The sequence below is a fragment of the Schistocerca cancellata genome, chromosome 4 (assembly GCF_023864275.1).
Source record: "Schistocerca cancellata isolate TAMUIC-IGC-003103 chromosome 4, iqSchCanc2.1, whole genome shotgun sequence".
Classification (NCBI taxonomy): Eukaryota; Metazoa; Arthropoda; class Insecta; order Orthoptera; family Acrididae; genus Schistocerca; species Schistocerca cancellata.
In genome coordinates this window covers 640,921,847-640,948,417 of record NC_064629.1, presented here as the reverse complement: position 1 = coordinate 640,948,417, position 26,571 = coordinate 640,921,847, and the positions used below count along the sequence as shown (strand labels likewise).

At 38.3% G+C, this 26,571-nt stretch overlaps 1 protein-coding gene across 2 annotated transcripts in view; it reads left to right on the top strand.

Annotated features, from left to right (window-relative positions):
• The window catches only part of LOC126183459 (acetyl-CoA acetyltransferase, cytosolic-like), a 68,646-nt gene that overhangs the window by 14,433 nt on the left and 27,642 nt on the right, over positions 1-26,571 (top strand). For both annotated transcript variants that reach the window (XM_049925459.1, XM_049925458.1), the window contains exon 5: positions 17,924-18,153. In XM_049925459.1, coding sequence (XP_049781416.1) covers positions 17,924-18,153 — 230 coding nt within the window. The remainder of the gene's footprint in view (positions 1-17,923; positions 18,154-26,571) is intronic.

The following is a 26,571-nucleotide window of genomic DNA, read 5'->3' as shown; positions in this document are numbered from 1 at the left end:
CATGCTGGGTGCCTGCACATAGACACATTAAAAACATGTGGTAGTAGTACAAAGTACACGAAAGCACATTACAAAATTGTTGAAAAAAAGTTTTGTCTTGGAAAGGCATGAATTGTCGAAGATTACAAAAGGATTTGTTTAGATTTGCAATTACACTTCTTGACTATTCATCAGATGTAAAATCTTAAGACATTTGTCCCATCCTGTGGTTTATTATTGCAGCTACCCATATGCCAAAATGTTTACTGCCCATTAAAACAGCAAAATACAACAACAAAAATACATTTAGTGCGCCTGCATGTAAGCACAATAAAACAAGCATCACTGTAGTACATGGACACAAGATTGTACCTTTAAATATATTAAAATATTTATTTAACTAAAAAGGATAATGTGTCAAAATTACACAGAAAAATTTTTCTTAATTCACTGATTAGAGTATTACAGAGGGAAGGGACTGTACATTTCAACATTTAATTTTTTCTTTTTTGTAGAGATAAGAAGATAACATGTTCTCATTACAAAAAGACTTGGTTTGATATACCAGGGCACTTCCTGACTAATCATCAAATGTGGTAACTGAAGACTTTTCTTCTTGAACCATTGGTGAACCTAATTAATGTGGGATTCACTAACCACTGTAGGGAACAAAAAATGGTAAAGGGAAAGGTGGTTGTCTAATACCCAACTTCAGAAAAGTGATTACAGAAGTTGTCATAGTTTTTATGTGCCTCTCTCAACAAATTGTCAAAAACACTAAAAAAAAATATTTCCTACTATTACTGATTTGCCCGTTGATTAGCAGTTCTGGAGCCACTTGACTCAATGCATTTCAATTCCTCCAAGATGTCTATATTGTTTCCCTTACCCTCTGTGTGCAGAATTGTCATGCTACTTTCTAGTTTTGCCAGTGTGGCTGCTGTCTTTTAAATTGGAACCTAACGCACTACTGCTGCTTGCATACCCATGTTCTTTAAACCTCATTTTGTAGTGTCGCCCTGTTTGTCCCACGTAGAAACGTTCACACGATTTGCACTTTAGTTTATAAACTACCGTGGGTGTGGGTCTTACAAAACTTTTTTTGCACAGGTTCCAGACTGTGCCTCAACAGCTTACCCAAATTGTTAACCATTTGGAATCCAACCTGAGCATTAAACATTTTGTACAAACTTGCAGTCTTTTGTGAAAATGGTCCAAAAAACATTAAAGCAATGTGTGTTACTTTTTCTCTATATTCCATTTTGCCTGGGGCAACCTTAGCAAAAACTTTTTCACCTAGCTTCCTAATATTGGCTTCATTGTACCCATCTCAGAGACTGAGCTGCACAATTGTCCCAATTTCCTTATTTATTACATACTTGTTTAAATCAAACTTTGGTAATCTAGGACACATAGACAGAAAAAACAACTTTTTTTGGTTTCCAGGATGGCAAGAAACTATCGGGATGATAAAATCTCATGTTGTTGATTTCCAAAAAAATACAGAGTTGGCCCTTTGAACTAGGTATTTTTTGGATTCCAACAGCATCAGACCTTATCATCCCGATATATTCTTGCCATCCTGGAAACAAAAAAAAGTCGTTTCTTCTATGTTCCAAAGGTTATGCCAAATAAGGAAATCAGGACAACTGTACAGATCAGTCTCTCAAATGCATACAATGAAGCCAATATTAGGAAACTTGGTGAAAAAGCTTTTGCTAAGGAATGTAGAGAAAAAGTAAAATACATTGTGTTAATGTTTTTTGGACCATTTTCACAAAAGACCACAAGTTTGTACAAAAAGTTTAATGCTCAAGTTGGATTCCAAATGGTTAACAATTTGGGCAGGTTGTTGGAGCACAGTCTGGAACCTGTGCAAAAAAAGTTTTGTAAGACCCACACCCACAGTAGTTTATAAACTAAAGTGCAAATCATGTGAATGTTTTTACGTGGGACAAACCAGGCGAGTCTTGAAAATGAGGTTTAAAGAACACGGGTATGCAAGCAGTGCGTTAGGCTCCCATTTAAAAGATAGCAGCCATACACTAGCAGAACTAGAAAGTAGCATGACAATTCTGCACACAGGGGGGAAAGGAAACAATTTGGCATCTTGGAGGAATTGGAATGCATTGAGTCAAGTGGCTCCAGAACTGCTAATCAACTGGCAAATCAGTAATATTAGGAAATGGTTTTTTTAGTGTTTTTGACAATTTGTTGTGAAGGCACATAAAAACTATAACAACTTCTATAATCACTTTTCTGAAGTTGGGTATATAGACAACCACATTTCCCTTTACTATTTTTTTGCCCTGCAGTGTTTGTTTCTGGAAGAAAAGTCTTTGGTTTCCATGTTTGACGTGTATAGTCAGGAAGTGTACTGGCAAGTCAAACAAGTCCTTTTGTAATTATGATGTATTACCTTTTTAATACAAAAAAGATAAAACATTGAAATATATCCTTTTAAGATAAATAAATATTTTAATGTGTTGAAAGATAAAATCTTGTGCCCACAAACTACAGTGATGATTCTTTTATTGTGCTTACATGCAGGCACACTACATGAATTTTTGTTGTTATGTTTTACAGTTTCAATGGGCAATAAACATTTTGGAATATGGATAGCCGCAATAATAAACCACAGACTGAGACAAATGTCGTAAGATTTTATGTCTGATGAATAGTCAAGAAGCGTAATTGCAAATTTAAACAAATCCTTTTTTAATCTTTGATAAGTCATGCCTTTCCAAGTCAAATTTTTTTACAATTTTGTAATGTACTTTGTACTACTTCCATGTGTGTTTTAGTGTGCTTATGTGCAGGCATATAACATGAACTTTTAGTTGTTATTTATGTGCAAGCACTCTGTAGTAGCAGTTTTTTGTAGCCCTTCTCGTGACAAAGGCCTTTGTACAATCTCAGCTTGATTGTGGGTACATGGTGTATGGGCTTGTAAGCCCCTCCTTAAAAAAGAAGTCACTTTTTGAAACTTCATGGCAGATTAAAACTTTGTTTCAGATTGGGACTCAAATCTTCAACCTTTTCATCTCATGAGCATTTACTCCACTTACTGAGCTATCAGCTGACACACTGCTGCAGAGTGAAAAATTCATTCTGGATTGTCACTTCTTACTCACCAGGCCCCATCCCTTCTACTCGTACAACACAAATAGGTTACTAAGTACACTGGGGCAAATCGATTGTCTTGGTGTATGGTTGTATTTGCTGGCTGGTGATGTGCACATCATTGGTTCAATTCCTGGTTTTGGCAATTCTTTATTGTGTAACATTTGTGATTTCTGGAAGGTTCTGGGACTTAATCATCTATGGAATACTGTAATTTGCTAAAACAATGTGTGTAAATATAATTAAGAGCACACACTCCTGAGGTTACCAATTCAGCTCTGTCTTCACTTTAATGTGCCCACAAAATGTGCTTTCATTGTGAAATGTTAGTTCTTGTTGACAGCCTTACTCTCATAATGGATATTTGATTCTGTGTTGTACATGACAGTAAACCGACTTAGATTTGACTAGACTCCTTATTTTGTGACCCATTGTTAATTTTTCCTTTTAAAAGTTAGATCTCTTTCTTTCTAGCTTTGCATTCTGTCAGTTTATGTATGGCTGCAATATCGTATACTGTGGCTTCAGTCCATTGCTCATGTTCAGCATCTGCTAGTCTCTGTGGTTCTCTGAAAATCTTGCACCAAGGCAAATTAATAATGTGATAATTTGCCACAACATGTCACAACTTCTACATGACACTGAAAGTAACTTTCACTTGATGTGTCGCTTCGAAGTAACATAGCTTGATGAAACCTGGACCATACATAGGACGAGAGACCACCAAGGACAGCAGTGCATGCTCTGCAGTGCACTCCCATGCAGCCCACAAGGTGGGTAAGGAATTCTTGGGCTAGGACATTCCATCCCTCTACCAGTGCAGTTGGCAAGTGCTAGATAGTCGTTATTGCATGTGGACATGCTGCAATACATCTCCAATGCATTTTACTTGTGTTCCGTGGGATTTAAGTTGGGGGGAACTGACAGGCAAAGCCATTTCCTGAATATCTTCTTGTCCCAAGAGCTCCTTCACCTGTGCTGTTCGATGGAGTTGCACATTCTCGCCCATGAAAATGAAGACAGGGCAGAATGCACACCTGAAAAGACACACTTGAGGAAGGAATGCAGTGTCACAGTAATACTGAACAGTGAGTGTACTATGTCCAAAGATTTTTGAGATCAGTACACCAATACAACATCGTATGTCCTTGTACCATAACACATGGCTCATCAAAACAATCATATACGGCAATGCTGGATGTACTGTCATATTGCTACAGGCGGAAACTGCTCTCAGCTACATCGACGAACATGATTATTCTGGTGGTCCAGCTGTTAAGCTGTGGGGAGGCATTATGTTGCATGGAAATACTGACCTCCAAATCTTTGAGCATGGTACAATCACTGGTCTGTGTTGTTGCGACACTGTGCTCCTTCCCAGTGTGCATCTTTTCCAGGGTGCATGTGGCCATGACTTCAGCAAAGATGGAAGTGCTCTTGTATCAAGAGGGTATTTGGCAAATGGACTGACCTGCCCATTCTCCCAACCTTAATCTCATTAAGAATTTGTGGGATGTGTTTGAGAGACATACTGCAGCACATCCACATGCATCAATCATTGTCCAGCAGTTATCAGGAGGAGTGGAACACCCTACTACATGAACTCCTTACCAACCTCATGGCCAGAATGGGAGCATGTTGCAGAGCATGCATTACCATCTGTGGTGGTCACACATGCAATTATTGTCTTCTAATAAAAGTGTAATTTCTATTCCTCTCTTTAGTTACTTACATGTTCCATAGGTTATTTAAATGATTCTTTTATTGGAATGATGATGTTTTCTTAACTGGTTACCAGTTTGTAAGTAGAAATTCATCTTACTGAAGGAGTTGCCCAAGAGAAATGATTGTAGTTGGATTAAAACTTGCTTTGTTAGCTGTCAGAGGTTCTATGTATTGGACAAATAATCAATAATTTTTTTGCTGTGTACTGTACTCCTTTCTGAGCCACTTATAGCTTCAGTAATGGGTAACGTTGTAGGTATGGAAATCACTGTTCTTCTCAAATTGTGATGGATTAATTATGATGAATTTCATTAGTGAATATTAGTATTGTGACCGCATAGTTAAAATGCTTAGCTCCATGATGAGGTACCTGCCTGATGTGTGTGGATGAACACCACTTATTCTTACTTCTTGTTTTTGTGCAGTCAGTACTTGCTTTCTAAGTGATGAGTACCCCAGAAAATTATTCCAGATATCATTGAGTGGAAAAAATGTACAATATGTCTGGAAATTAATTTGTTTGTTTCTAAGGTTAGCAGTTATACAAAAAGCAAAAGTAGCTTTACTTGTTGTGTGTGTGTGTGTGTGTGTGTGTGTGTGTGTGTGTGTGTGTGTGTGTGTTCAATATTTAGGGAGAGTCCATTTTCTGATAACCACTTTATAATTCTTTGGAAACAGTATTCATGATCTCGTGCTGCTTTCTTTGTGGTAGGATTTATAGCACTAAGATCGTCTGCAAAAAGTACCAATTCTGCTTGTTGAATATTAACTGGAAAGTCATTAACACATCAGGAAAAGCAGGTCCAAAATTGAACCATGTGGAACTCTGTAGTTTCTCCCCGACCACTGAAACTTTCTACCCTATCAGCATTGTTTGAATTATTCAGCACAACTTTTTGACTTTTTGCATTCTGTTTGTGAAGTATGATTCAGATCAGCTGTGCGTAAACCGTGAGTTTTTCTGAGAGAGTAATGTATTCTACACAATCATATGACTTGGAGAGATTGCAAAAAATACCCGTTGGTGGTACTTTTTTTTTAAGGCTTTTACTTTTCAATTAGTGAATGTATAAATAGAATACTCAGTCAGGCAACCATTGTGGAATCCAAAGTGTGATATGCTAAGTAAATTGTTTCTACTTCAGTGTGAGACCACTCTTGAGTACATTACTACTCTATTGAATATTTTGGAAAGTGATGTCAATAAGGAAACTGCATGATAATTGTTTAGGTCTGTCTTGTCACCTTTCTTTTGAAGAGGTTTAGCAATAGCATATTTTGACTTGCCTGGAAAAATTCCCTGTTCCAGGGATGCATTAAATATGTCACTAAGGACCTTAATAATAAATAAGTTGGAACAACTTTTCAGACTTCTGTTTGAAATCCTATCAACACCACATGAGCATTTGTTTCTAGTACTTTTATAATTCTTATTTATGGATTCTTCTGTCAGTTCCTCATGAAATACTTCCATATTTAAGGTTAATTAATAAATACATTAAACTGTTTTTGTTGTAATGTATTGGAACAAAAATGGTTTACATGTTTTATAATTCTGTAAATTTCAGTGAAGAAAGTTGGTGCTACTTCTAGTTTCTTAAAGTTTTGTGGAATGAAAATTTAATGTATTCTCTTGCTTCTACAATTGAACCATTTAATTCTATTTTTGCTGCTACAATTAGAAAGCAGTTGTTGAAAGTATGAGCTCTGTTACTTGGCAGTGACACATCATATGAAAATTAAATTGATCCTTAAGCTTTCTGCACTATTGTGTTTCTTTTTGCAGGTCACATTCACTAAAACTTCAACATCACTATTCTTGTGTACATACATTAGTATAAAAAATTGTTCTTTGCAGTACCACTGTACTTTTTGTAGTTCTTTGTCATTACCATTAACTACTACTATTAAAACACGACTGGATTTTTTTGAAAACAAGTTCAGCTTGAGTATGAAAACAGTATTCCTTGTCACAGAAATCATATATTCAAACCTTTTGTAAACACCTAATACTCAGTGTTTCAGGAAATCTCTTGATTTTTTAAAAATTGACTGCTATATTTTAACAAAAAAAGATTATTTTATGTCAATCCATAATCACAGATGCTCCATGCGATGACTAAAACAGCTCATAGCCATAGCTGGTTTGATCCACATTATTGAAACTTTAATCAGACAAATTGTATTGCTGTTTTATTTCAACTGAAAAAGTCATAAAGGCAATAAAATAAAGAAAAATTAATATTGACACACTATAGGAAGTTGTAGAATGTATCAAGATGCCAAACCTTTGTTTCACAGTCCTGTGTTGCCTACTTCTTGTGCACAGGAAACTGTACATCCAGACAACAAAACTTCTATGAACAGAAAATTTTGCAAATGGTGCCCCACTGGGAGAAATATGTAAGGGAACTTACGTTGAAACGTAGCTAAGTGGAACTTAGTATGTGTAGATATTTGTCTGTTGTCCAATGCATTAATTATCTTGTGAAATAATTTGTGTGTGTTACTTTTCATTCCAGCCTCATAGCTCTATAAATGTGGTTTTGAAGGACATACTCCGTTTCCTTATGACTTTTGCCATCCAAATATTTTTCTATACACATAGTGTTTACTGTTTTGAAAGGAAGATGGAGCTGAACTGAAGAATAAAAATAGACAAGTGGTGAGATCAGTAGTTTTTAATTCATTTCAGTTACGTGTAACAGAAACTGTTTTAAATTAGCGAAGTTTTAGGCATCGACTCCAATGGCCAACTGGTGTGGTTACAATCACTAAGAAATCTGAAAACAATGGGCATTGAGATACTCAACATGATAGCTACAGATTATGGAGAATATCCTAAGTATGTCTGCTCAAGCTCTAAAAGACTTGTGTGATCTTTGTTTTATTATGGAGTGTAGGTAACAAGGCAGTTGTACCTGAAAGTGATCAACTCAATGCAGTTACATTTGGCAGGTATCTGGAGTTATTAGAATCAGTTCCATTTTTAGTCTCAGTGAGCTGTCAGGTGCCACCTGGTAGTGATTCCTCGTCTTAAGCATATGGTAGCTTGTCTGCTCTGCAGTTACCTGTCATTCATAGTACTGCTCATGTTGAGTTGAGCCTAGTTTCACAAATTATCCATTGGCAGTGAAGCCATTGCAGATTCACACAAATGGTGCAGATCAAATGACACTTCCTAAGCAGCAGTAAAGACTTTTGTTGCTATTTTTGAGGCCACCTATAGTTTTCCCAGATACAGAAGAATGTAGAAAGAATTATACTGTACGAGAGAGCAGTGAAAGTGGCAGCTCAGAGAAGTAGATGAGTTCGCCCACCCTTTGTCCTTCTTCAGTTTGTAAGTGCCAGCAAAAAAACCCCTGGCCTGGTCGGCTTAGTCTGTGACTCTAAGCTCACATTGTTGCCATAGTGTAATTTCTCTCAATGATGCTGTCCAAGTAACATCAGAAGGCACAGTGCTGTTGGCACAGCTTTGCAACTTTGTTGCTGTCAATCTTTCATTTATGTATGATAATGGTCTAGGCCAAAGCAATGAATTAAAATTTTTACCAGCACTGGTACAAATTTTAATTCATTGCTTTGACCTACATCATAATAGCAGGTAAAATTGAGACACTGTATATCACAGGAATACCAAAAAGAAACAGCCACGGAGTTCAACAGCATCCACTATGGATAAATTCGTTCATATGATTAATATTCACTTATGTGTTCAGTATGGAAGTCCTGCATGTTTGCAAAGAGAGCAGAGTTTTTCCATGATGTGGTATTGCTGTTTTTGTTTTCAAGTTAAGATGACTGAATTCCAAGACACGCAGAACCAAGTAAAAGGACTTCCATACAAGGTATATGTTTTTCTTTGTGACCTTAAATAAAATGCAAGAAGGTGAAATTTTATTGGTGCTGTAGGTTGCAACAACGAAGGTGTGTGGTGCTTTCTACAAACTGTACAGAGAATATTTGCGAAAGCCTGTGCATTGGCTGTGGCCAAGAAGTGAATTTTCAGTCTCCGAGGAAAGATATTTGTGAAAGAACTGTCACTCGTTTGGATAATTTCCAAACAGAGGTTTTTGATTGTACTGTATTGAAATTTTATGACTGTGGCACATATCCTACTATGCAAAGGATTACAGACGTTTTACACAACAAGATTGCTTTCACAGGGGACTGACATTCGGTTAGAACAATTCCAAAACCTCTGGGATTTAGGTACAGAAAATGTGATGATGGAAGATGCACACTGATGATGAGAGCTTTTGTGTGTGTGTGTGTGGGGGGGGGGGGGGGGGGCAGGGCAGCTTTTCTGAGAAATATCCACATCATCAGAAAAGAAAATCCTCACTCTATTATTCATCTTAACGAGGTCTGGCTCAGGCAAAATGACACAAGGAAGCACATCTGGCAGGATTCAAATTGCAGTGGCAGTTTTTAATTGCCAGCTGGCAAAGGAAACAGACTTATTGTCTGTCATGCAGGATCTTCTGACTATGGCTTTATCAGAAGTCTGAAGCTGTTATTTACATTGCACAAATTCAGCATTGTATTTACAAATTGATTGTTAGATTTATTATGTGGATTAGAAGGGGGTTGTGTGATAGTCATATAAAGAAAAAATGAGAAATTTCTTAATTCAAATACGAAGAAGGAAGAAATTGCATAGTGGTGGGAAGACAAAAGCATTTCAATTTTAGGCCGCTATATGGAAAAGGGGAAAAGGAAATATTGGGGGAAGTCAGGTTCCACAAGCACCCTTCACAATCGATTTGAATTCAACAGCTAAGCAGCAGAAACGAGCTATGAGGCTGCCTCCTTATCACTGCCATTACAACCAGATAGAGGCTGTAGGGGCGCTTTGAAATGAAAGGTCACATCTGTAAATTGTGCATTGAGACTGAAATAAAAATGTGCAGACTACTTGAGGAAGCCATTGATGACATCACAGTGGAAGGCAGATGCCATGCTGTAAATCTACAAGAAAATAACTTTCTGAAAGAACACATCCAAGTAAAGTTTGCTGAAAGCATCATTGCTACAAATGACTCCTCTGAGTGACTTTTCAGAAAAGGGCAATTAAACAGCAATAAATTGCACTAAATGTTATATTTCCTGTTCCTTCCCCTCCCCAAAGCTATAATCACCATTCATTCTCTCCAATCCCTTCCCTGTCATCTTCCCTTTCCTCTCTACCACCAAAAATATATCAGTATGAAGCAAAACAGCTGCCGGACAAACACTGAGGTGGTAGAAGTTATGGGATACCTCCTGATATTGTGTTGGACCTCAATTTTGCCCAGTGTAGTGCAGCAACTCGACATGGTCTCAACAAGTTTTTGGAAGTCCCCTGCAGAGAGATTGAACCATGTTAAATCTATAGTCATCTGTGATTGCAAGTGTTGCCAGTGCAGGGTTTTGTGCATGGACTGACCTCTTGATTATGTCCCATAAATTTTCAGTGGGATTCATTCAGGTAGTATGGCTAACCAAATAGATCATCCAGAATATTCTCCAAACCAATTGCAAACAACTATGGCCCAATGACATGTTGCATTGTCATTCATAAAAGTTGCATCCTTGTTAGGGAACATGTAGTCTATGAATGGGGGCAAATGGTCTTCAAGCAGCCAAACATAACCATTTCCAGTCAGTGATCGGTTCTGTTGGGCCAGAGGACCCAGTCCATTCCTTGTAAACACAGCCCACACTATTGTAGAGCCACCACCAGCTCCCACAGTGCCTCATTGACAACTTGGCTCCATGGCTTTGTGAGATCAATGCAACACGTGAATGCTACGATCAGCTCATACCAACTGAAATCAGGACCTACCTGACCAGGCCACGCTTTTCCAGTCATCTAGGGTTGAACAGATACAGCCAAGAGTCCAAGAGAGGTGCTGCAGGTATTGTCATGCTGTTAGCAAAGGCAGTTGCATCAGTCATGTGCTGCCTTGGCCCATTAACACCACATTTTGCAGCACAGTCCGAACGGATACATTCGTCGTACGTCCCACATTGATTTCTGCAGTCTCATGCAGTGTTGCTTGTCTGTTAGCACTGAGAACTCTATGCAAATTCCCCTGCTCTCGGTCGTGAAGTGAAGGCCATCAGCCACTTCATTGTCCGTGGAAAGAGGTAATCAAAGTTGGTATTCCCAGCACATTCTCTACACTGTAGATATTGGAATATTGAATTCCTAAACAATTTCTGAAATTGAATGTCCCACGCGTCACGCTCCAGCTGCCATTCCGTGTTCAAAGCCTGTTAATTCCCATCGTGTGGCCATAATCACATTGGACCCTTTTCACATGAATCGCCTGAGTACAAATGACAGCTCCGCCATTGCACTGCTCTGTTATACCTTGTGTATGCAATACTACTGCCATCTGTATATGTACATCTAACTATCCCATGACTTTTGCCACCTCAGTGTCCATTGTCTGTGCTGGGATGTGTCAGTGTTACTTGTGGGGAACAAACGACCGGTGTTTTCTTCTTTGTACAGAGTTTAAAACTAACATACAGGGCTGAGGAATGCTTAAATATTCACATAATCAAAACTGAAATAGATTGATAATTTAACAGATGGGCAGTAATAATGTATTTTGTTGTAATATGTATTCTAAATCTCATGAGAATACATTAATGTGGAGAAGCCCCTGTTTCACTACACAATTTTCTAAAAAGTTTCTTGATATATGGTTTCACAGCCATAATAAATTGTGTAAAATGACTGTCCATTTCTGGCTGTAGAATCTTAATTGCAATGCGCTATCTGCCAATTTTGGGTATTGTATAATTTTCAAGTGAGCAACTTGTAATGCAGTGTGCATACATGTACCACACAGCATTGTCTGATGGCATAGTTTGCCAGTTTGTCTCAACCCATGGGAACCGAAGGCTTCCTACTTGTGTTGTACAATGAGGCCACCAGTGGGGGGAGTGTGCAGAAAAGGTAGAGGGTAGCTTCTACAATTGCCCTTTCAGCCACTGCTTTCGTTCCTCCCTAGTACAGTGAACACAATGTAAAGACTTTTTTTTCTTTTTTTTTTCTTTTTTTTTTTTTGCCATATTTTATGTTAATGAATCACACAGTGGTTTTATGTACTTTAAAGTCTGAACAGTATCATTTATTCTATTCTCGCCTGAATTGCATAAATATGCAACCTTGTAAGCAGTGGATCCAAGAGATGTGATCATGGCTAGAAATTCTTCATGGACCAGTGAGACACATCTAAAACATACAGAAACCTCATATTTTACACTTTTGTGGAGGGGAGGGGTGGGGGGAAGGTGTCATTACTGGTTTGTTAGGCACATGAGAGTTCGAAGAAATATTGTAGTCGATATCCCAGCTAATGTCCATTCCCCTGTGAGTTATCACTTTTATGCAAAAGCAATAGACTTTGTACATGAAACGAAGAATAACTGGAACTACTGTCACATTCCCTCTGCTGACTATTCCATTTTAGCCTGATCAGCCATCCACACTCCCCTGTTTGATTGTTGTAGCTTGTTTCATATCTCCATATTGTCTTTTAATGATAGGTTTTACAGTAGGACTAGAGTAATGGACTGAATCGCATAGAATTTGGCATGAGTGGATGCAAATGAGAATGAGTGTGTGATTAGGTCACATTTGAATAGGACACCTTCTGTAACATTACATTAAGGAAGCTGTAGAGTCCAATGTGGTATGCTTTATTTTATTTCATGAATTCTTGGAACTGTGTTCCAATGGGACATTATTAACCCACTTGTTGTATGGAGCGTGCTGTAGTATTTCCTTATATGATGTACACCCATATTTCCCTGACTAATCTGTTCAGCTGTCATGTTGTGTTCAATAAGTTTAGAATTTCCCCATTTATAAATCACTCAGTTCAGTAGCAGTGTAGCTGAAATATTTATTGCGGTAGAGACTGTTCAAAATGCCATTCCTGCAAGTCTGTGTTATTTGATGTGATGGTGTGTAGAAGCTCTCATAAGGGGGTAGCTGAACCAAATACTAATGTTTTATATAGTTTTGTTGTTCTGTGCATTTAGTCATTTATTTTTATCACATAGGTCATATGTGAGCTAAATTTCTGACCTTTTCTTCATGCTGTCATAATTTTCATGAACAGTAGTGTTTGAACAACATGATCTTACAGATTTCCCACTGTGATAATTAAATTGCAAGCTGATTTTCAATCTGTTTCATTTTCAGGCAACTGTTAAGTATTAAAAATATCCTCATTTGTATATGAGGTACCAAAGCAGAAGTTCATGTGTAATATCCTGTGCATCTGTGGAGGAATGCATAATATTCTAGGAGATGTTACATAATTTTTAGCAAGTAAGTTAATATAAACATGTGTTACATTCTGAATCATATCAGGATTGAACTATTTGAATGTCAACAGTGGGAAACTGATATTTTATTTCTTGTCAAGTTCAAGTGGCAGGGAAACTAAACATTTAAAAATCCGGATGTTTCAGTTTTCTTCAGGTAATAACACACTCTGATGCGCAATAATGTTGTCCCAGCAGAAACATGTTTGAATAAGTTACCAGTGTATTAACAGTTTAAAATAAAAATAAATCATTTGTGCAAGTCATTATTATTTTTTGTGCTAGACATACAGTGCAACTAGTGTTGTTTAATGACATTTGGACAACATGTCACAGATCCATGCAGGTGTGTAGTGAGACTCAATTTTTATGACTTCTGTAATTGAAGTACCACTGTTTCCTTATGGGAACACCACGATCTTGTCTGAGGCACAGAAGCCTGATTGTGTCTGTTTGCCAGGGTGTAATGCTCATGTATCATCAAAACGCATGCATTGATGGAATGTGGAGGAACAATTGAAAATTATTGATGAGGCCCACTGTAGTCATATTACCAGCCTGAAATGAATAAGTACATGTATTGAAGCTTCAGTAATAACTATATGACCAATTGTAAAATACTAGAACCTTTCTTCTGTGCCACGAGCAAAATCTGCGTCCATCCACAGAGGTTACAGCTTTGGTATCAGGTTGAAACCAATCGACATTTGATACTAGGAATCATTTTCATTGCTGACACTATGTGTACCTCTAGTATTCATAAGTCACTTTTGGTGATTAAAAAAGCAAAAACAGCAAAATAGTGTGGATAAAAAATTTCTGAATTGTTTCCCAAGCAATATACTGTGCAGTTTGCATTGAACATGGTGTTAAGAGCCCACAGTGATACGGAGGGACATGTATAACTGTGTTTTGCAAGCTATAGTACTAGGACTGTTGAATGTTCCTTTGACTAGATATATGATTATGTACACTGATGACAAAAAGTGTTCACCTTTAGATGTTTCCAATTCACTCAAGATTCATTGTTGCAAAAATGCATATTGAGTACATGAAATGATCATGTTTACAGATCAATAGCACAAGCAGTTCTGAGTTACCAAGTATTGACCCATGCTGAAACACCCACATTAGTACATGGTGTAACCTCCATGGATAGAAATGCAGATGCTGACTCTGGCATCCAGTTGATCATACGGATGGTGAATACTGTCGTGGAATACATTATGCCACGCCTGCTCAACCTGTTCACGTAAGGGTTGTGTGTCCCATTATGTTCCACACGTGCTTGATTGAAGACAAGTCCAAAGTTTTGTACTGGCCAGGGAAGTTGCTACACATCTTACAGAGCACATTGTGGTTCACAGGCAATGTGTGGGCTAGCACTATCTTTTCAGAACAACACCTCACCTTCCTGTTGCAAGAACAGCAAAAGACTGGGCCAAAAACAGTCTGTGCATACCAAGCACTAGTTAGCATCCCATCCAGAAACACCATAGGTAAACAAGAGGTTTAGCTTATCACACCCAGACCATAGAACCTGGTGCGGGGCAGTGTGTCTTGGATGAATTCACTCTACGAGACAGCGCTCACCAGGTCTATGTCGTATTTGCAGACGACCTTCACTTGCATGCAGGAAGACTCTGCTTTCATGGCTGAAGACCATGATGCACCATTCCATCTTCAAAGTGGTCCTCTGGTGGCACCATTCAAGCCGTGTACATCAATGCTGTGGGTGAGTGGAAGACGGGCTATAGGTGCAGATGCCTGTAGTCCCATAGCTAATAACTGGTTCGTGACACTTTGTGTTGACACATTTGGGCTCACCAGCCATATTATCTGTTCTGTGGTAGCTGTATGACCTACCACTGCTGACCTTACAATATGACAATCGTGGTGGGTGTCTGTGCTGTGTGGACATCCAGAAACTCACATGTGGGTGTCAGAAAGTTCACATGATCACTGAGACCAGCATCGTTACATAACTGGTGCAACATATCCAGTTTGTGTGGCAATTCTCCAAAAGGACCATCCCGCCTCAGAAGGTTCAAATTTGACCCCTTTCGAACTCGCTAAGTAGGCTGTAGGAAGCCCTAGTGTCTCCCCCTGGCATGGTTGACTGCTTATGTCACGTTTGCTCCACGCTGAGCCCTCTGCCTTTGATTATTCCCTGTTACAGTGTAGAAACAGATGGCACTCTGGTAGCTATGCCATTATGGTGACTGTTGGTGGATGATGATGATGATGATGATGATGATGATGAAGAAACCATTATCAGTACATCTACTATCCCCCAGGTGTCATATGCTGTCATCAGATCTCTTCAAGTGTTCTATTTTCTTTTCTTTTTTTTTTTCTCTTCGTGGCAGTGTGTTTTCATCATGATAGGCTCCACCTCATTATTGGAACTGTAGGTAGCTGGTATTTTCTGTGTGCTGCTTCCTAATTTGTGAAATAGCTAGGGAGGTCATATTACTTGGTCACTCAGTTATCCAGAGATCAACCCCCTGGCTTATTATTGATGAGATTAAGTGAAGGATAAGGTTTTCAGATGAAATGTTAACACATGGAACTTACTGATTTCATACACAATGTGTGGTTTTGCTCCTGGAAAGAAACATCACAGCTACATTTAATAACCAACAATCATTTACTTCAATAAGTTTAAAAAATAGAGTGAAGAAAGTGGTGCAGTTTGCAAGTATCTTCTGAAAATTTTTTATAACGTACCTTAAAATATTTGTCACATAAGAATAGTGCCTGTATCTTAAAAATGTCACTTGAACATGGTTAGAAAAACTACCAGCAGTTTTTAATGTTTACATGTGACTCTCAACAGTTGCACAGAATAGATATTAAGGTTTTTGTTCACAATGGCCAGCAAAAGTTCCGCACACTTCCCAGACACCTTGTGGTTATATTCTCATGTCAATCTTGTTTTGTTGTAAAAACTAATGACTTGAGATGTTGAAACACTCATTGTTTATGGTAAATTGATGAGTATTCCTCCATGCAGTTTTTTTTTTTTTTTTTTTTTTTTTTTTTTTTTTTTCAAACATTCAGATAAAACATGTGGCATTTCACTTTGTGATTTGTTGAAATTTTGAAGGAAGGTGTACAGATTCTGACAACTGACAAACTATAACAAGAGTAGGCCTTTTTTCCAGGATGATTTTAGATTGATCGATCAGAGAGAGAGAGAGAGAGAGAGAGAGAGAGAGAGAGAGAGAGAGAATGAGAATGAATGAATGAATGAATTTGTGTGTGTGTGTGTGTGTGTGTGTGTGTGTGTGTGTGTGTGTGTGTGTGTGTGTGTCATTAATTATTAGAATTTAGTCAGCATACTAGACTTTGCATATTAATTTATGTGCAATATAATACTTACTTACATCCTGTCTTCAATAATTCCCAGAATAATACAATCACATTCTCTTTTGCTATTTAGTAATATGTAAATAGCAAGTATGTCCAGATACACATACAAGTTTTGTGTACATAGCTTCTAAATGAACTTTTACTGCATTATTTCAATAGAAATCACATCATGATGTGTGATATGTGGAGTTAACTAAGTAACCAACCAACTCCGTTACGCTTGTGCTGTATTGGATATAGGAAATTTACCCCAAATCATGAATGACAGTAAGAAGTCAATTGAAATAAGGAAGACAATAATCTTTATTTGTAAAAAGCACATAGAATACAGTATATTTCCAAAGCATTTAATGTTACTCAAGTGAGAACAATCAATAATGATTCATGTTTGAAGCTCTTCAAAGAAATTGTCTGCTGCTTTGAAGTTAACCACAGACAGAATGAGAGTGATCTCTTGTCATTCCTTAAGCAAACACAACTTTTGGTATTGGGCAAAAAGAGATGCTTCTGAACTTCATAAATGGGCCATTACTGCATTATAGTCAGTTATGGAGTGTGATCAACACACTGTTGACTATCTGTGATCTTGGTTGAATATTATGACACGGTACGAAACTTTGCAGGCCAGTTTGAATAGACTTGAAGAGGAAATGTAATTTCAATAGAATGAGCCACTGAACATGCTTTTCATTGTTCAATAACAATTGAGAGATATGATGTTTCTGCATAGTGACATTGTTTGGCATGCATAGTAATATAATGTGATTACACTCCCTTCGCTCTTTTGTCTCTGTAGATACATGAAAGGTAAAGTTTCTGTTGTTATGACATATAACAAAATTCAAATCTACTGATAGATCATAAAGAGAGTAATCCATGCATCAGATCATATCTTGATAAAATTGTAGCTCTGTTTAATACATGTCAACTGAAGAGAAATGAAAAATACTTTATTTCAGTAACTGGAAATTATAAATGGCATGACTAACATCTTGTTTTTGGAATAAACTCCTTTGATATATCATCTTGTACAAAATCTGGGGATGAAATAAGTCACACAACCAATGTGTTGGCTGCAGTGTCTTACTGTTATTCCAGTATTGGTTTCCTCCTCTTGAAAGTATGTTACACAATGCTTAAATACTATATAACACTTCCTTTCTTGTGTTGTTGTGGCAGTGCTGCTATGCATGAGTGCTTTTGCACTGTGTATAAGTGTTAGTGCACCAAACTCTCGTCTATCAGGAGTGAATTGATACAATTAATTTGTGTTCCTTTCTTTAGCTTAATGTGAAAACTGTAAATTTTGTAACTATAATGAAAGAAAATAGTTGAAGTAAAAATAATTTGTTGTTTTAGCAGGATTCAGATAGGCATTCTTATGTTTCAGCGGAAAGAATTGCTGACAAAGAGGGAATTACTCGTGAGCAACAAGATGAGTTTGCCCTTCAGTCTCAGCATCGTTATGCAAAATCTCAGCAAGAAGGACACTTTGATAAGGAAATTGTACCAGTTCCTGTACCACAGAGAGATGGAACTACGTTAGTATCAACTGACGAACATCCCAGGAAGGATCTGAAAATTGAAAATTTGCAAAGGCTGAAACCAATTTTCCGAAAGGTAGTGAAATTTTTGAGACCTATTTTTACATAGATATTAATCTGTTATGATAATGACAGTGAGAAAAACTGCATTACTGATCTGTTACGAAATCATGCGTTTGTTGTCTTTTAAAAAGTGAACATTAGTTGTGCAATATTGAAGAAGGAGGCAATGTATTAACCTCTTAAAAGAGACAAAGAATGGCTGCTTTGGGTATGGGTGTTCATTGCTTCGATTCAAGTCTTGGATGATTCGCTATCTTAGACACTCTCCGACTTCCCTAAATCATCAGACAAACAACTAATATACTGTAGCATGAGACTTGGTTCCTCCAGTGCAAAGAAGCAAATTCGAAAACAATGTGCCTCCAATGGACTCATCCAGTTGTCAAGTTTTCGGATTCCTTCCAGTTTTGCGAAAGACAATAATCCAATATTTTTGGAATGCTATTATCAGTTAGGGAAACAATGATAGTATTATTAGAGGATGTTTACTGGGGGTGAAAGCAAGAGGGAAAAATACTTATGGGGCTATGCAATAGTATTTTTGTTGGGGTTAGTGTACATCCTTTTCCAAAGACATAGAACAGCAAATGTGCACCAAAAGTTTTGGATACTGAAACGACATTAACTGGTTTATTACATGCTTAGAGAAATATTTAAGAACCAATTATTAGGCTGCATGGCACATCTGGGTACCTGCATGTGGGTACAGATTCATACCTTAATGCAATCAGAATACAAATGAAAGAAAAGTGCATGAATGTGTTGGGGGAAAGGGGGGGGGTGCATTGTATATAAATCAGTCACATATAAACAAATGAAATTAGAACTGGAACAACACACTGAAAATCCCTGGAGCTAGAGATCAGTGGTCTCAGTAGATTACTAAGAATATTTCACTATAAAGAACTTTAAATACACTGCACTAGCCATTTAAACTGTAACACCAGGAAGGATAGCAAGTAGTGAAATTCTCCTTATTGTACATGTACAGTATAGTAGGAAGAATATAAGATTAAATTTATAGATGATTTGAGCACTTACAGGATGACTTATTTAGTACACTGAGCTGCCACCTCTGCCAGCAACATTAGCTCTAACCCTACTGGGCATAGAGTCAAATTGTTCTTGTTGGTGAGTGGTGGTATGCCAGCCTTTGGCAATCTATGCCCATATGTTTTCAGCAGATAAGAGGCATAGAGAATGTGCCAGCCAAGGAAACAAACATGCTCTATGTTGAGGTAGAGCAGGGCATCACAGGCAGTATGTGGTTATGCATTATCTTGTTGAAAGATATCACAGACATTGAAGATAGAACACAGCCAATGGCCTTAACATGTTGGTAATGTAACACCTGCTGTCCTAATTACCTGCTACACTGACCAGAGGTGAGCGTATTATGTACCCAATACCACCCCATACGATTACACTTCATGACTGACATCTGTGGTGATGACAATGACAGATGCAATCTGCTAATGTTTGTTTTCTTGGTGCACCACTGTGGGCTCACCTACATCTGCTACAATATCAAGGGAAGCCACAGCAATTGTCACCATGTTGAGAGTTCATGATACTCCAGACTTCATTGTACTGTCCATGTGGATATTTGTATTGCGGCAAAGAAATCAGTTTCCTGACTCATCGTGTGTAATGTGGCTGAATGATCCTACACTGTGAAGAAACAATGTCTGTTTTCTCGGGTGTTCGTTGTGGGGCCACCAGTTCCATCATGGCATTGAGTATAATCCTCCTAAACTCATTGATTCCATATTTATGAGTCATGCAATCTCGACCAACATAAGTAGAAATATCATGGACCGAAGCACTGTAGCCTCGATAGGCCTATCATGTGACCACTGGTATAGATATGTTAAACCTTACAGAATTTAAGTTAGCCTCCTACCTCTGTAGACAAAAGATGGAGAAAGGAGTAGTTGCCACATTTGTTAAAAACAGTTTTAAATTTAAGAATATTGACATTAATAAATTTTGCTTAGAGCAGCACTTAGAAGCATGTGCAACAGAGATAGAATTTCATAATAGGTCCTTTATAATAGTAGCCATATACAGAGCACCTTCAGGAAATTTCAACCTGTTTATAAACGGTCTTGAAGATTTATCATCTCATCTAAAATTAAAAAAACAAAGAACTAGTGGTTGGTGGTAATTTTAAACACTGTCAGTGAACAGTTACTGAAATCAGTTACGTTGTCATTCAATTTAATTTCTACTGTAAATTTCGCAACTAGAGTATACAAATGTTTTAAGACTGCCATTGATAATATATTTATAAACAATTCTAGGCAACTAAGCCACATTACAAAACCAGTAGTAAATGGGCTATCTGACCATGACATGCAACACCTAACATTAAATTTTGAAAATTGTCAGGGTAAAGCATCTATCAGAACTGAGTACAGAAGGCCAATAAAACAGTCAAAAACTGAGAAATTTAGGTGATTGCTCAAATAAATTAATTGGATGGATGTTTACAGCATCCAAGACACAAATGGAAAATACAAAACATTCATTAATAAAGTTAGCACCTTATTTGAAAATTGTTTTCCCCTGAAGGTAACTCAAATTAAGGAGAGGTCTAATAAGAAACCATGGATCACACAAGGGATAAAGATATCATGTGAGACAAAAAGGGAACTCTATCTGTTACGTAGGGACACCTTTGATACTAGCATTATAGCTCATTACAAAAATTACTGCAAAATATTGAAGAAGGTTATCCAGAAATCTAAACACCTGTATTGGGAGAAGAAGATAAATACATCCAGCAATAAAATAAAAACAATATGGGATATAGTTAAGTCAGAGAGCGGTAGGACCAGAAATAAGGAGGAACAAATAGCTCTAAAAATAAATGAAACCCTGGTAACAAATGCGTGTTGTGTTGCAAACCATTTAAGCAAGTATGTTGTCTCTGTTACTAATAGCATGGGGTTGTCAGGTTCAGTAAATAATGCAATAGAATATCCGAGACCAGTGCGCACAATCAATCTCAGTAAAATGGAATTGACACTTACTTCACCCAAAGAAATAGAACCCATCATAAAGTCCTAGAAATCAAAGCATTCTAGTGGTTATGATAACATATCAACAAAGTCAATAAGAGTGTTTATGTGAGCTTAGTCATATCTTAAGTTATTTGTGTAATCAAGCACTTGTCACAGGAACATTCTCAGACTGGCTTAAATATGCTGCAGTTATACCTCTCCACAAGAAAGGGGGCAAAGAAATGCCATCAAATTACCGACCGATCTCACTTGCCAGCTTTTTCAAAAATCTTTGAAAAGATTATGTTCAAGCGTCTACTTAATCACCTTAGTGAAAATAACATACTGTCGAAGTCACAGTTTGGGTTTCATAAGTGTTCTGATATTGAGAAAGCTATTTACACTTATAGCAAAAATGTCCTTAATTCATTGGACAACAAATTAGAGGCAACTGGCATATTCTGTGACCTGTCAAAGGCATTTGACTGTGAATCACAGCATTCTTTTAAGTAAATTAAAATATTATGGCATCACTGGTAGTGCTGCAAAGTGGTTTCAGTCATATCTTACTAATAGAAAACAAAGGGTGTCATTACGTAACACTTCAGCAGTGGGCAATCAGACATCATCTGACTGGGAAGAAATTACATGTGTTGGTCCCATACTAGGTCCACCACTGTTTCTTGTGTATATTAATGACCTGTCATCTGTCACATTACCAGATGCCAAGTTTGTCTTATTTGCAGATGATACAAACATTGCAATAAATAGTAAATCAAATATAAATTTAGAAAGGTCAGCTAATCAAATTTTTACTGACATTAGTAAGTGGTCCATAGTCAATTCACTGTCATTAAACTTTGAAAAGACCCACTATATGCAGTTCAGAACTTCCAAGAGATTTCCTTCTGTGTGCGTATAAAATATGATGACATGGAAATAGGAGAAGTTGAGAGCGTAAAATTATTGGGATTACAACTTGATGATAAATTCAGTTGGGAGCAACATACTAATGAACTGTTAAAGCGCCTAAACAAGCCTGTGTTTGCAATGTGAATGATGTCAGACATAGGAGATGTAAATATAAAAAAAAACTGGCATATTTTGCTTATTTTCACTCCATTATGCCATATGGTCTCATATTTTGAGGTAACTCCACAAACAGAGAAAAAAAATTTTTGAGTACAGAAGCGTATAATAAGAGTAATGAGTAGTGTAAATCCAAGAACATCATGTCGAAACCTATTCAAAGAATTGGGCATATTAACCACAGCTTCTCAGTATAATTATTCCGAAATTTGCTGTAAATAATACATCTCTTTTTCCAACTAACTGCTTAGTACACAGTATCAATACTAGGAATAAGAACAATATACATAAAGATTTAAAATCACTTACTCTTGCCCAGAAAGGAGTCCAGTATTCAGCAATGCATATTTTCAATAAGTTACCAGCAACCATTAAGAGTTTAGTTTCAGACAGGGCACAGTTTAAACATAATTTGAAAGAATTTTTGGTGGCCAACTCCTTCTGTTCCATCCATGAGTTTCTCAACAAGTGCAGTAGGCCATTTTAATGAATATTTATTATACTTTAATTTTTGACAATACTTGGTTGTAATAGGCAAGAAACTAGCAAATGTCTGAATGATGAATTTAATGAAGGCAGATGTAAGTATTAAACCTGTAAATATTAGAAGTTTAAATTTAACTCATGTACATAATTTTACTGTTTATTGACTGAGGATCATTAAAATTAATGAAACTCAAGTTTTTCTAATTACATGTTTGTAATGTGTTTATCTGACATGTTCCACACCCAGGAGGATTCCCTCTTTTATGGGTCTATGGAATGAATAATTAATCTAATCTAATCTAGACTGCGATCCTGCCACTGTCACATGCTGGTAGGATGTTTCTTATATGAGGAGGCATAACATGATCTTCTCACAGACAGACAGACAGCATTCAAATATGGTTTATGATTGAGAAGCCCATTTCTTAATCTTTCATTACATACAGAATGTAGATGGCAGTTACCAAGTGTGCGTATGGGAGGGGAAGAGACACACAGTTGCCCTGAAATAATGCTAATCTTTGCATATCCAAGTATTTAGTATACTTTATCCCTATTTGACATTTGTTGGATGTTGTCTTCAAATTGTTGCACTTTGAATGGCCATCAGTGTACAATAAAGAAGGAAATGCTGCTTTGCTGGCCATTTTGGGTAAAAGAAAGGCAGATGTGAAATTGCTATGAGTAACATATGAAATACTCTGGCTTATTGCTACAGAGAGGAAGGATTGCTCTTCACGTCCATGACATTCAGTAATTTCAGCACGACCCTTGGTTCATGCCAAATAGGGAGCATCTCAGCAACCTCTGGAAGTGTTGGCTGGGTACAGGTCTGGTGAAACCATGGTTTTCAAACTGACAACTGAGCGAGTTCTTTATAAATATAAGCTCTGGGCATGTTGTGTCATAGGAAATGGGGCTCCGGGATGAACAACCCAGGTGACAAGAATAGCACGAACCCCTATCAAAATAAAAAGTGACACAAGTGCAAGGTGTACCCTGTACTGATGTGGTTGGATAACTGCTGAGGCAAACTTGTCATTAGTCAATTTCTAGGGGCACTGCCACACCTTGGTTATATTAGATTCATCTGTATAACAGGGGGACAGTCAAGATCAATCATTATTTGCCCAACTGCTCATGGGAGCACAATAGTTCCAAATTCTTCAAATAAAAACATTCCCAGTGGGACTGTTGCACCATGTGGGACCAACACCACTGACTCAGTCAAGAAGCCTTTTGGTAGGTTACCAAGAACTCGCACTAAAAAAATATTATTAATGTTCTAGGGAAGTTCTGATAGAATATAAATACTTCTGGGTTAAAGGAGACACTGGAGTTGTATGTAGTTTTACACAGAAAGAAAGAAAACTTGCTAGAATGTGGAGTAACCCTTTTACTAGCTAGAGTTAAAATCTCACACACACACACACACACACACACACACACACACACACACACACACACACACACACAATGCCCCTTTATGGTGCCGGCTGGACTACAGTGCTGGTGATGCATTTTGGCAGGTGGACTTGGTTATGGGGTTAGTGTCAGGTGGGGTGGGTAGAGGTAGGTGGGAGGCAGAGAGAGGGATTGGAGGTGGGTGGCTTTCAGCTTGGAGGGTGACAATTGGTATACTGGCTAGGAATGTAGGATGGAGAGGTGGCAAGTACACAGGCACGGTCATTGGAGCTGGTGGGGAATGACGCACACTAAAGGTGATATGGGGACATGAATTGGGAGGGGATAACAGGATGGAGAAAGGGGAAACTCTTGTATGGAGGGTGCATTGGCAGTAAGTTACTGGTAATTGAAGCCAGGGAAATTACAGGAGCAGAGGAGATGTTGTAAGGATAACTTCTATCTGCATGGTTCAGAGAAGCTTATAGTAGAAGGAAGGATGCAGGTGACCCAGGTTGTGAAGCAACCATTGAAGTTGTGCATGTTGTGCCACTCAGTGGTCAACTTTGTTCTTGGTGACAGTTTGACAGTGGTCATTTCTCCTGGTGAACAGCTGGTTGATAGTCATACCAACACAAAAAGCTATGCTGTGTTTGCAGCAGAGTTCATATAGGACATCACTGCTTTCAAAGGGGGCCTGGCCTATGATGGGGTAGGATAAGCCTGTGACAGGACTGGAGGATGAGGTGTAATAATGAACAAAATGAGATTTTTTTTTTATGCCACTCAGTACAACTTTGGAGTCTGTGACTGTTGCTGTTCATGTGAAGATACCATTTGAATTTACCATCTGTAATGTGTGTTCCACCCGATGATGAAGTGCCTAAGAATGCATTGTCTGCACTATTTCGTCAGCTCACCCCACCCTCTCTTATATTGGATGACTTCAATGCCTGTAACCCTTTATGGGGTGAAACTGCAAACACTGGCCATGGCAAAGCTGTTGAAAACTTGCTCGCAGAGCTCGATCATTGCCTCTTGAATGCTGGTGTTCACACACACTTCAGTGTGGCGTGTGGGTCTTACTTGGCCAATGACCTTTCCATTTGCAGCCAGTGTCTTTGCCCGGTCATACACTGTAGAGTCCATGGTGACCTGTGCGACAGTGATCATTTTCCAATCATTTTGACCCTTCCTCGGCTTCACTTACCTGGGTGTCCACCCAGATCAGCTCTCTCCAAAGCTGACTGGGATGCTTTCACCACTGCCATCGCCCTTCTCACTACACCACATGGAGGTACCGATGTGGTTATCCAGAGTACAACTGCAGCCATTCTGTCAGCAGCTGACTCAGCGGTCCCCTCTTCCTTGGGATCACCCCCATCGGAAGACAGTACCTTGGTGGACCTGTGAAATCGCTGTGGTGATTAAAGACTTCAGATGGGCTCTCCAGCACCATAAACAACGTGAGTTAATGGAGCACTCATTGCCATTAAATGGTTCTGTGCCCAGGTCTGCCACCTCATAAAATTACAGAAACAAGAATACTGGGAGGGGTATGTTGCTACAATTGAACCATGTATGCCTTCTTTGCAGGTGTGGGGAAGAACTGACACTTCTGTGAACACTAGGGAGGGTGGCATCAGGTGTTCCTTGTATCTGTGTGAGTGGTGATATCTGCACTGCTGCTGACACTGTTGCTGAAAATTTTGCTTTCATTATGCTCGAGCATCTTCATATGAAAATTATCAACCTGCAGTTTGTGTCCTCAGAGGGCAGAGCAACTTCCTTTACAGTTTACTACATGTCAACGGGAACCTTATAATGCTCCATTCAGTGAGTGGGTATTCCTCAGTGCCCTAGCCCATTGCCCTGACATGGCACCCACCTCAGTGTTGGTGCACCGCGCGGCTGACAGTGGCCCATATCTGTGTGAGCTGTCCTTCTTTGGCTGCCCTGCGATGGACTCTTCAGTTACTGGACTCGTTGCCATTAATTTTAGCTGACAGCGCCTCATCGGCTAATTTAGTTTTACGTTTTATACGTGACGGTGGGTTTTATCATTCTATATAAGTTTTAGCACATGTCCTTTGTTCCTTCGTGTTCTGCACTCTAATGCTTTTAGGGTGGATGTTTTAATGTGTCACAGAGTGGCTGGCTTTTCCCTTTTATTCTCGTGGTCGGCCAGCCACGGTCATCTGTTCTCTTGTTTTTACCCCTTCTACCTGTTCCTTGCTTCCCTCTGTGGTTTCCTTTTCCTGTTTTGACCATAGTAGTGTTGGTTGTCCTCCTTCTGGTTCTTCCTTCCTCCTGTGCTGTATGTCTCCTTTCTTTTCTTCTTTCCCTTGAGTAATTATTTTACCGGGAACAAAGGACCGATGATCTCGCAGTTTGGTCTCTTCCCCCTCCCCATATTTTAAACTAGCCAACCAACCAACCTGCCGTGG